This window comes from Oryx dammah, unplaced genomic scaffold (assembly GCF_014754425.2).
Source record: "Oryx dammah isolate SB20612 unplaced genomic scaffold, SCBI_Odam_1.1 HiC_scaffold_15, whole genome shotgun sequence".
In the NCBI taxonomy this organism is placed as follows: Eukaryota; Metazoa; Chordata; class Mammalia; order Artiodactyla; family Bovidae; genus Oryx; species Oryx dammah.
Genome location: NW_024070199.1, coordinates 42,773,339 through 42,784,500, shown reverse-complemented (window position 1 = coordinate 42,784,500; position 11,162 = coordinate 42,773,339). Strand labels below are relative to the sequence as shown.

The following is an 11,162-nucleotide window of genomic DNA, read 5'->3' as shown; positions in this document are numbered from 1 at the left end:
CCGAGCGTCAACTGCCCCACTGCGCAGGCACGGAAATAATTATAACTTTAGCCCATCTTATTGGCTGCTCTGCCGCGAACTAATAAACCCACTATCCAATCCGAGAGAGGCTCCAATAGCTCCGCCTATCTCTCCCGGAAGTTGATTACTGCCGAATCTGCTTCGGCGAGGGCGCGCCAGCAGCCAATTGGGAGAGGGGAGGGGCGAGCCAGCCCTGCGGAGGAGCCAATGGTAGGCAGCAGAGGATGACGCCGCCGACATGGCTGCTGTCGTCGGACAGTTCGGGGACGTGTCGGGCTTCTCGGTAACTTCGATCGGTGTCCAGGGAACGGAGCAGCTGCCTCGCTAGTATTCGTACCACGAGGCGACTCAGCGGGCCCTCGGAGAGAGCGAGCATCGGGGCCATGGCTTATCACTCGGGCTACGGAGCCCACGGTGCGTGGGGCGCGGGGCGGGCGGGGCGCGGGCCGACCCGCCCGAGGACGGTCGGCGGCGCGGCCCGCTCACCCTGAGGGAGAGGGGCAGCCGTGACTGCTGCCCAGGGCGGCGGATGTCATTCGGATTCCTGCCCCGTGAGGCTCGGCCACGCGTCCCGGACTTCGCCCTCTGCCCAAACTCGAGATCAGATCGGGCGGTGATAGCACTGTTGGGACCTCCCGTGGCCGACTCGGGCATGAATGGGGTCTGCCTCCCAAACTTCCCTTCCCAGCCGTGACCCTGGTAGGATTCCTCACCAGTGCCTAGGGCCTCCGCGTTACCCAGCCGTCGCCTTTTCCACCCTTGTTCAAGGCGGAGATGTCCTCCCAGTTGTCTTCACCTAGCAAATTCAGCCTCCAAGATTCAGTTCAGAGATCAGTTCCCTTGAGGAGGCCCCCGGGAACCTTCAGGCGGGCAACCACTTCCAGGGGCTGCCGCAGTTCTTTCTTTACCCACATTTAGCACCTCCGGAAAGAATCCCTCCTCACAGTTCTTTCTGGATTAGTTACTCCTCATCCAGCTAGTGTCCCTCACTGATTGCTTGGTGCTCCCAAGACCCATACAGGACTGTCCAGCCTGGGGAAGGGGCGGTGGTTTGGGCTTATGCTTGGTATTCCTGTCACCTGCAAACCCACAGGCTCCAAGCACAGGGCCCGGGCAGCTCCGGATCCCCCTCCCCTCTTCGATGACACAAGCGGTGGTTACTCCAGCCAGCCGGGGGGCTACCCAGCCCCAGGAGCCGACGTGGCCTTCAATGTCAACCACTTGCTTGGGGACCCAATGGCCAACATGGCTATGGCCTATGGCAGCTCCATCGCATCCCATGGGAAGGACATGATGAACAAGGAGGTGTGGCCCACCCCCCAGGGCAAGGGTGGCAGGATTTCTGGCCAGGGCTGGGGCATCACGGGATCCCACCTAATCCACACAGCAGCCTTCAGGGAAGGAGCAGACAGAGGAGCACCCTGAGGTTCTGGGTGCAGCTCGTCCACAGCCTCCTCTCTCCCCTCCTAGCTGCACCGTTTTGTGTCTGTGAACAAACTGAAGTATTTTTTCGCTGTGGACACAGCCTATGTGGCTAAGAAGCTAGGGCTGCTGGTCTTCCCCTACACACACCAGGTGAGCTGCCTAGCAGAGGAGCTGGTGGGACCCTCTGCCTCCCGCCTCCTGCCCCAGAGCCTGGCCCCCAGATCTCAGCCCCCTCCTTTGCTCTCTTGTCTGCTCCTCCTCACCTGGCCGCTGCTGCCACCTCCAGAACTGGGAAGTGCAGTACAGTCGTGATGTGCCTCTGCCCCCACGGCAAGACCTCAACGCCCCCGATCTCTATATCCCCAGTGAGTCTTTGGCCTGGGCTGGGGGATGTGGGGGGGTGGACTTGTGCCTTGAGGCACCAATGAGGAGAGACAAGCTCATGTGTTGGTTCAGCATCTGCTCTTGGTGATCTTGTGTGTGGCTTTTGTGGTGTCCCTAGACGCCAGGTAGACAGAATGGGGTGACCAGCCGCTTCCTGGGTGTGCTCCCAGGATACTCCCCTTTGCGACCTCCCTGCCACCTGATCTGGACCATGTCCCTCCCCAGCCTGGAGCCCGAGGTGTAGACCTGGCTCGGCAACTTTCAGCTATGGGACCTCAGGGGGCTCCTTTCATGCTCCTGAAGAAGCTGGAATAAAAACAGTTCCTACCACAGAGAACTGTGGTGGACATTCAGTGAGATGTGTGTGCTCAGCCAGCACTTGGCACATAGGAAGCACACAGTAAATATAAGCTGTTATCACTGTACTACTTGTCCTCCAAGGCCTGCTCCAGCATCCCCTCCTCTGAGGACGTGGGCACTCCCTCTGGGTTCCCACAATCACCTGTCCGCGTGGCATGGGTCAAGCCGCCCACACCGCGCGGTGTTCGGCAGACTCCGCGTCTGACTCCTCTCTGTCGCAGGCTCTGCACAAGGCACGGCCCCTGGTGGACATGCTGGAGGAGGGGAGTATGCCTGGGCCGGCTCCCAGAAGGGCAGCCAGACAGCCCAGGTGCCCTGGGAGATCCACGGTTCCTCTTCCCTCTTCCCTCTCAGAGTCACTGCCATTCCCGTTTTACACACTGAAGCCAAGGCTCGGAGAGGTTTGAGCATCTTTGAGGACACACAGCTCACAGGTGGTAGAGCTAGTTTCCTGACTCCAGACACTATGCCCTCTTGTGGGTACATCAGTTTTAGGGCTATCAGAGGGCAGAAGACAGGACTGATGAGTTTAAATTGCTGTGAAAAGGCAGCTGCCATCTGAGCTTTTGTGAAAATAGCAGAGGTGACTTCGGCACGCGAGGTAGTTTCTGAGACATAGCAGCAAGTTTTGGTGAGTTTCCTAGTATAGGAGAGGGCTTGGTGGTCCTGAGAGAAGGACATTTACACAACAGGAGGGCTCAGCAGGAAAGGGCCTCCCAAGCAGGGCACTGGGGGTCTGAGGGTAGAGGTGAAGCATGTGGGGATATTCAGGGAAGGAAGTATGGGGGTGTCAGTAGCTCTGAATACCTGGGGATGGGGTGTGGGGGCTCTGGTTGAGGAAACCAGGCTGATGGCATCTCTCTGGCTCTTGGCAGCAATGGCCTTCATCACCTACGTGCTGCTGGCTGGGATGGCACTGGGCATTCAGAAAAGGTCAGTGCCAACCCATCCCGATTCCCATCATTTCCCCACTCCTGACTCCGCTCCCCACCTCCCTGGGGTATCTGTACCAACTCCCAAGTCCATCTATGCCCCTAGTCTCACCCCTGCCTTAGGACAGCTGGTTCGGGACTCCCTTCACCCCACCCCCACATGGCCACAGGTTCTCCCCGGAGGTGCTGGGCCTGTGTGCAAGCACAGCGCTGGTGTGGGTTGTGATGGAAGTGCTGGCCCTGCTCCTGGGCATCTACCTGGCCACCGTGCGCAGCGACCTGAGTACTTTCCACCTGCTGGCCTACAGCGGCTACAAATATGTGGGGTGAGCACCTGTGGGCCAAGCGGGAGGCTGCCTGCTTCCTGGGGTTCCTGGCCTGCCCACTGGTAGCCTCGAACTGTGACTCTGGACCCCCTCTGCCCACCCAGCTCTTCTCTATTAGAGGGAGTGCCTGTTTTCAGCAGCCTCCTCAGGAGCTGGTGGTGTTGCTCAGGGATGTGCTAGAGTCACCCGGGAGCTCAGGGGAGAAGGGTGAGCTGGGGCGGTGAAGGAGGTCTTGGATCCAGGTCCGAGGACCGAGTCCTGGCCTTCCCAATTCATTCTGAGTCTAGGTCCCCGGCAGGGGGTGGGGTGCAGGTTGGGGGTAAAGGGCCCCAGTGATGGCAGCTGGGGTCTAGGCTGGGCTCTGGGGCAGTCTCAGGCCTGGACCCTCAGCGTCTCCAGTCTTTTCTTCCTCCCTCCTGCCCCCGCCCCCTGCAGGATGATCCTCAGTGTCCTCACTGGCCTGCTCTTCGGCAGCGATGGCTACTACGTGGCGCTGGCCTGGACTTCATCTGCGCTCATGTACTTCATTGTGAGTCTGAGGCTGACCCCTCTTTGCCTGGGGTTGCAGCTGCAGACAGGCCTCCTCCTCCCGGCCCAGCTTTAGCTCTCTCCTTTCTTCCAGGTGCGCTCTTTGCGAACAGCAGTCCTGGGACCCGACAGCATGGGGGGCCCAGCCCCCCGACAGCGTCTCCAGCTCTACCTGACACTGGGAGCTGCAGCCTTTCAGCCCCTTATCATATACTGGCTGACTTTTCACCTGGTCCGGTGACCCCCAACCCCACTGGCACTGATTTTTCCATACATTGAAGATTTGATTTCCTTGATTCTGTTTGACCCTGTTTCTGGGGCTTGTGGGGGTGATTTGCTAACACTTCTTGGTCTTTGCATTGGCCAGGGGACCGGGACCGCCACTTTTTTCCAAGGAGGGGGATCCAGGGAGGTCTTCCTGGAGTCGGTGGCCTTGATACTGCCTTAGAAGGCAGATGGAAGTGCTTCAACAGAAATAGTTGTTTATATGTGGCTGGGAAAGTGAAGTGGAAGCAGGCAGCTGCTAAGGAGATCTCGAAGGCCTCTGATCCATCTGAGGAGGTCCTAGAGGGGTATGTAGGCTAGTGAGGTGCTTCCCCCTCTTTCCCCCCATCTCCTCTTTAAGCCTTTTAGGAGCAGAACTGGGGCCCATGTGTTTGCAGTAGTTTATTCATATTTTGTCACAAATGGCCGGGGAGGGGGTGCCGTACTCCTCCAGGCAACATAGAAAATAGGTCCAAGAGACTGGGTAGGCTGGGGTTGGGGCAAGTAGGGACAGGAAAGGGTCTGGAGAGAGCCTGGGGCGGGAGAGGGGAGAGGGCAGACTAGGGGTGGGGCTGCCCCCCTGCTGAGCCTGCTCATTCCCGGTGTGGGTACCCCCCCACCTGCAGGGGGAGCCTCAAGGTAGGGGGTGGAGGGGGCGGCCCAGAACTTCCAGGGTCAAGCCCTGCCCCTTGGCAGGGCCTAAATTCCCCCTGAAGTGGACAAGGCCGGAGGTCCCACCCCTTCCAGGACTGATTGCCATGCCCACAGGCTGGCAGAGGAGCTCCTGCCCCTGTTGAGAGCTCTGCCCAGCCCTAGTCCAAGGGGAGGGGGCTCTGAAGGCGGGAAGTCCCCGCAGCAGCAGTTTGGGGGGTGGAGAGGAGGCTGGGGGCACCAGTGCCCCCTCCCTCCCCAGGGCTGAGGCCTCTGCGGCCCAGGGGCAGGGCTGGGGGTGCACAGGCGTCCGGTCCGTTCTGGGCTCGCTCCCTGGCCGGCTTCCCCCTTAGAAACTCACCAACGTATAAACCATACTGTGGGAAGACACGGCGGTGAGCCAAGTCACAAGCGCGCCCGGCTACCGGCCACCCACCCTGTTGCACCCCAGTTATCAAGGGCAAAGGGCAGGAACTTGGGGCCCAACCATCCCTGGGATTGAAGGGATGGTGCCTAGCACATCCCTTCCCTGACTTCTGATTGCAGCGGGCAGGGCCTCACCTGTACAGGTAATAGAAGAAGGAGAGCAGGTAGAAGGCGAGTTTGCACCAGGACTCCTTCTGGCAGTAGTTGAGGATGTCAGCATTCATGATGGAGACGGCGTCATACATGACCTCAGAGCCATCTGCAGGGCGGTGGAAGTACCTGGGGGGAGGAAGGGGTCTGAGTGCCCACCCTCAAGGCTCCCACCCACATCCTGCCGGCTCCCCCATCTCACCCTCCCAAAGGCGGCGGCTGCCCTCACCTCCAGAGGTGGTAGAAGAGGAGGGGGATGTTGAGGCCCAGGGTCACCCACTCAGCTGCACACAGAAACATCAGACAGAAGAGGCCGTGGATGGAGTATTCTGGGACCACCAGCTGGGGAGTGAGGGTGAGAGGTCAGCGGCCAGGTGCTAGGACAGATCCAAGCTTCAAGGGTCCTTGGGAGGTGCCCACCCACCATGACCTCTGTGATTAAAAGGGCTTCTAGCCTCCCACTCCCTCCCACGTGGCAGAGCGGATCAAACAGGCCGCAGAGGAGGAAAGCCTGGCTCTGGGTCACAGTGGGGCTGCTCTGGACTAGGAGCCTTCCACCCCTAACCCTGACACTGACCTTCCTCAGTAGGCAGCAAATGCGTTCGATATTTTTTAAACGCTCGCGCTGTCGGGGAGGAAAAGACAGCAATGGTGAACGTGAAGGAGCGGGCACTGGATGCGCCCCGCCGCACTCCCACGCTCCCCACTCCCTGCACGTGGCCACCAGGGGGCGCCAGAGCAGGCTCTGCGGCGTTTTCGGCGGCGCGGCAGGAAAGCAGCCGCGCGGTCCCCATAGCGACCGTCACCATGGAGGGATCTTCACCCGCGTCTCCACGGCAACGGCCCAGAGCCCGGCAACGGCTGCCCCGCCAGGAGGAACCCGAGCCCTGAGCCCGCGCCAGGTGTTTGCTGGGGGCGGGGACAGACAAGAGGAAGGGGCACGGCGACCGCCCCCCCAACACACCCCCGTCTTCCCGTCTTCCCGCCGCCCTCCACCCGCGACATATGGAAAGACAGACGGACGGACACACCTCGGCACAGCACATGTATCACTTACTGCCCGCGCTGGGTTGCCCTGGTCGATGGGGTTCTTGAAGTCAGTCCGCAGCTCGTCAAAGGCTATGATCTGGGGGAGGGGCGTGTGCCCGTCAGGGTTGGGGCAACAGCTTATGGCCCTCCCACCCATTCGTCTCTGGTGTGAGATTCACACATGGGGATCGACCCAGATGAAGCTTGCTGCAAAGGTAGAGAAACAGGCCCAGAGAGGGGGCCTGGCCCAAGGCCACACAACAGTTTGGGATGGAATTCTAGTGTGCTAATGTGCACTTCAGAACATGTCTACTACACCTCCATCCAAAACATCCCAAGATAAGGTGTCTTGTCTGCAGGCCCTGTGCTGAATACTGGGCCCCAGAAGCCTGGGACACAGCCCGTCTGGGAGGAACCTCAGGCTTAGAAGGACAACTGTGAACCGCATTCCAGGGTGATCGGGGCTGCACAGAACCTGGGGTGGGTGCCTGATCCAGCGTGGGGTGGGGTGGGGAGTTCAGGCTGGACTCGGAGCAGGTGTTTGTCTGGTGAACAAATGGGGGGAAGGGCAGTGGGAACAGCAGGTACAGTGGCAGAAGGTTGGAAGAACAAGGAACATTCAGGAAGCTGTAGGTTCTAAGGGGCTAGAGTGAAAGTGTAAGGTGAGTGGGAATGGTGAACGATGGGCTGGAGGGGTCAGCAGCGCCAGACGTGGGGGCCTTGTAAGGCGGGACCAGATATTTGGACTTGAACACAAACGTACAGGGGAGCCATTGAGGGGTAGAAAGCAGCAGAACGAGGGCCGTCAGGGTGATGTTCTAGGGTTGAACGAGCAGGAAGTATATACTGGCTAACAGTCCCCGCCAAGACATACACGATGCTTCCTTTATGCCAACAGGCTTTATGTTTAATGCTTGCAACAGCTTGAGGATGTAGGAGCTGCATTATCACTTTCATTTTGCAGATGAGGAAACTGAGATAGATTAAATGACTTGTCCAAGGCCACATAACTGAGATAGATTAAATGATTTGTCCAAGGCCACATAGCTAGTTAGTGGCAAGCCAGGATTCTAAACCACTTGGATTCCAGAGTTAAAATTGTAAACACTTTACTACACTCAAGCCAGACCAGTCAGGGGACTTTGGGATGTTTGGGGTGCAGGCTGGGTGCTGGGGGCGGGTAGGTGAGGCATGGCGATCTGAGTGAAGAGAGGGCAGGGGGGATGCAGAGGTGTGGATGGGCTGCAGAGCTATTTAGAAGCCAGACTCCAGAGGGCTTGAATGGCAGTGAATTAGAGGCAGAGGGGCCCAAGGAGACTTTGGGTGTTGGGGCATCTGGTGGTGGGCACTGTCTTCACTGGGATGGGAACTCTTGAGGGAGCAGGTGTTTCAGAGGATGACGAGATGGACGTGAGGGGAGCTGGCCTGGGAGGAAGGCTGGCAGAGGAGCCTTCTGGGGTCCCCTCCCCTCAGCACCAGCCCCAGGATGAAGCAGCGGGCCCACCACCCCCAAGCATCCCAGACCCCATAAGGCTCGAAGTGAGAGAACATGGGCTTCCTGGAGGGAGCTGGGGCCATCTGGAGTAGCTCCCCCAATTCTCCCCCAACTCTGGGCAGCTGCCTGCCTGTTAGGCACAGCAATGGGGTCCAGCAGGGAGCGGAAGGGTGCCGTCTGTCTGCCCCAGAGCTGGCACCACCAGCAGGCGGTGGGTGTTGCGCCTCCCACCCCCCCAGGCTGCCTGGCGCTGACTCAGCCCCCTGGAACAAACAACCCCCCATGGTGACAGCAGACACGTGTCACTCACCACCAGGGTTGCCTAGCGACCAGCGGGGCCTGGGCTCAGGGTCTGTGGTGGCATCTGGGGTCCTGCCCTGGAAGGTTCTAGTTCTTACCATTTTGGATTGAGAACCACACCTCCTCTCCCCACCTGCACACCCCTTGGCAAGCCTTCCCCTGGAGTTACATACACTCGGCCTCATGTACAAGCCTACTTTACCAATGAGGAAATGGACGCAGGACAAGAGACTTGCTATGATTGCCCAGTTAAACAGCTGAGCGAACACAGTGCCTAAGATGTAGTACGTACTCAATAAACATTTTCTGAGAACGCCTGTGCCCTTTTTTCCAGCCTGAGAGCCCCACAGGGGCAAAGCCTGAGTCTTATTCATCCTAGTCTTCCCCAGAGCCGCCCAGAGCCTGGTTCTCAGGAGCATGGACACGCTGAATCTGAGGACCCCGGAAGGACAGGGACACCCACAGAGGCTGTGGGAGGCCTCTGGGTGGGGTAAGGCCCAGAAAGGGGTTTCTTGAATTCCAGGAGCCTTTCTTCCAGAAGCTGGTTAGCTCTGTGTGCCCAGCCTGTGACTCTCAATTCCTTCCAGTCCTCAGGACTCCAGCCACCACCCCGCAGGAGAGTCCAAGGCCCTGGCATGAGACAGAAGGCTCAGGGAGATCAAGAAGGATCCAGGGGAGATGCAGGAAGAGGAAGACAAGCAGAGAAGCAGGCAGAGGAAAGAAAAAGCAACTGAGAGGCCCACAGAAAGAGGCAAAGTCAGGGGGGAGAGAGGGCCGCAGAGGGGGGGTGTGTCTGAAGGTGCCTATGGGGGCTCACTCCTCACACAGGAGGGGCGCAGTCAGAGTCCATGGAATCCTGGTGTAAAAGAGACAGGTGGCAGGGGGGCAGCAGGGGATGATGAGGGAGAGACGGGTCAAGAGCCAGGGAGGATCATGGAGCAGGCAGGCAGCAGGTCCCAGGAAAAGAAGGGAGTGATGAAGTGGGGATACCCAGAGAGAAGCTGGTAAGGCAATGGGAAGGAAGAGGATGGAAGAGGGGCTAGAGAGAGGGCTGACAGGGCACAAAGCGATGACCAGGGAGGTGTGCGCTGGACGTACAAGCAGAGGATGCGGAGCGGAGTGGACCAGGGCCAAGATGCACAGGCCAGGTGGAGGGGATGGGGTGGTGGCCGAAACCTCAGGGGACAGAGGAGAAGAAAGGGCAGTAAAGAGGGGGGCAGGGGTCCCAAAAAAGAAGCTGGAGGCTGACTGACAGTTCTGCAGTGATGGAAGGGAGACAGGCAGGGGAGGAGAAGGCCCCAGAGAGTGGGGGAGAGGGACCCTCTCTCAGGGAAGGCAATCAGCATAAGGGATGAGAAACGGACATTTCGAAGAACCAGGTGTGAGGCAAGGCCGGAGCGAGAGACAGACCCAGAGAGACAGGAGACAAAGGGGAAAGTGGGGGCTGGAAGAGGAGGAAAGCTGGAAGTGCGGAGAAAACCTAGTGGGGGGAAGTCCAGACAGGAGGGGGCAGGGAAACCCAAGGTGAGCTGGTTAGATCTCTGGGGCTGCTTACGGCCAATCGATGCAGGGTCCCGGGTGGGGGTGGGGGCTTGGGGTGGGACGGGAAAGGGTTAATGGGCTCTGCGATCTGTGGGTCCTGTAAACAGATGCAGTTGCCATAGCAACCAGCTCCATCACTCCGGCTGGAAAAACCCACAAAGGGGGTGGGGAGAGCAGACAGACAAACTGCCCGTTGGACAACGGGGGCGACTAAATGGTTGGGGAGGGGGGCGGGAAACAGGAGGAGGCAAAGTAGCAAGAATCCCAGAATTTTGCCTCACACCCCAAGGCTGCATGGGGCAGGGGAGGGGGGGGGTCAGGGACCCACTGACATACCCACAGACAGGCGGGGGCGGCGGAAAAAGGGGGCCCCCCCAGAAAGGAGGCTGATGATGAGAGGGGTGTTCATGGGGTGAACAGCAGCCGACTGATGGGCGATAGCGGAGAGAAGGCTCCAAGTTTCTCCGGGCCCTGAGACCATCCATCCGTCCCCCTCCCATTCCCTGTGCCCTGCCCCCACCCCGCCCCCAGCCCCAGCCCGGCCTTACGTGCCAGATGACAAAGAAGATGAGGGAGGCGCACAGCACCAGGGTGAGCATGTAGCAGAACGCGGCGAAGGTGAACGCCATGGCCCCTGCGCCGGGCGGCGGCCCGGGGGGCGCCAGCTCGGGGCCCGGGCGCAAGGGGACGCCCCCCCGGCCCGCGCTTAGGGCCGGCCGGGCATGGCCCGCAGGGCTCGGGCGCGGGCTCGGGGGGCGCGGGCAGCGCGGCCTGGTTTGGGTCCGCGGGGCCGTGGGGCACGCGGGGCGCGGGCCGGTGGGCTCGGGGGGCGCGTCCGCTGCCGGCTGCCCGGGCCCCGATTGCTCATCCTGCGATCCCTCGCCCGCGGCTCCCTCGCTCGCCAGCCCGCGAAGCCGGCGGGGCGGAGCCGGGGGCGGGGCCGCCGTGCGAGCAGCCTCGGGCGGGCGGGGCCGGGTCTCCGTGCGCCCCTCCGCCAGCCCGGCCTGGGCGCCACCCCCGCCCCAACCTCAGGGACACGTAAGCATGGACGCACACACCCGGCATACCCCGCTCTCCCCACAACCACACAACGAACCCACCGCAGCCACACTCGGTCCTCTCAGACGGGCACACACACTGTTCTCACACACCGGCCAGGAGGCTGGGCTGAGGTCTGAAGTGCAAAGCACTTGTCACTCTCTGTCCACCGTCCGTGTGAGGGGCAGACGCACCTGGCTTGAACCCAGAACAGGCCAGAAGAGGGAGCTGAGCCAGGCGGCTTCAGGGGACGCAGGCCAGGAACAACGGGGCCGAGTCCGCAGGCCCGCC

At 60.4% G+C, this 11,162-nt stretch overlaps 2 protein-coding genes across 4 annotated transcripts; one reads left to right on the top strand and one right to left on the bottom strand.

Annotated features, from left to right (window-relative positions):
• The first annotated feature begins 218 nt into the window (after positions 1-218).
• Positions 219-4,272, top strand: YIF1A (Yip1 interacting factor homolog A, membrane trafficking protein). Of its 3 annotated transcripts, XM_040256356.1 has the most exons (8): positions 219-435; positions 1,115-1,326; positions 1,492-1,596; positions 1,733-1,811; positions 3,066-3,123; positions 3,293-3,448; positions 3,884-3,977; positions 4,071-4,272. In XM_040256356.1, the coding sequence occupies exons 1-8, from the start codon at positions 405-407 to the stop codon at positions 4,215-4,217; spliced, it is 882 nt and encodes a 293-aa protein (XP_040112290.1). In that variant the 5' UTR covers positions 219-404; the 3' UTR covers positions 4,218-4,272. The 3 variants fall into 3 exon arrangements, with proteins under 3 accessions (XP_040112290.1, XP_040112288.1, XP_040112291.1); XM_040256354.1 differs by having other exon boundaries at positions 3,066-3,448; XM_040256357.1 differs by lacking the exon at positions 3,293-3,448 and having other exon boundaries at positions 4,071-4,266.
• A 355-nt stretch (positions 4,273-4,627) lies between these two features.
• CNIH2 (cornichon family AMPA receptor auxiliary protein 2) lies at positions 4,628-10,522 on the bottom strand. The gene is made up of 6 exons (XM_040256353.1): positions 10,382-10,522; positions 6,525-6,593; positions 6,045-6,092; positions 5,697-5,809; positions 5,453-5,596; positions 4,628-5,268 (listed from the first exon to the last, which is right to left on the bottom strand). The coding sequence occupies exons 1-6, from the start codon at positions 10,460-10,462 to the stop codon at positions 5,241-5,243; spliced, it is 483 nt and encodes a 160-aa protein (XP_040112287.1). The 5' UTR covers positions 10,463-10,522; the 3' UTR covers positions 4,628-5,240.
• Between the last annotated feature and the right edge of the window lie 640 nt (positions 10,523-11,162).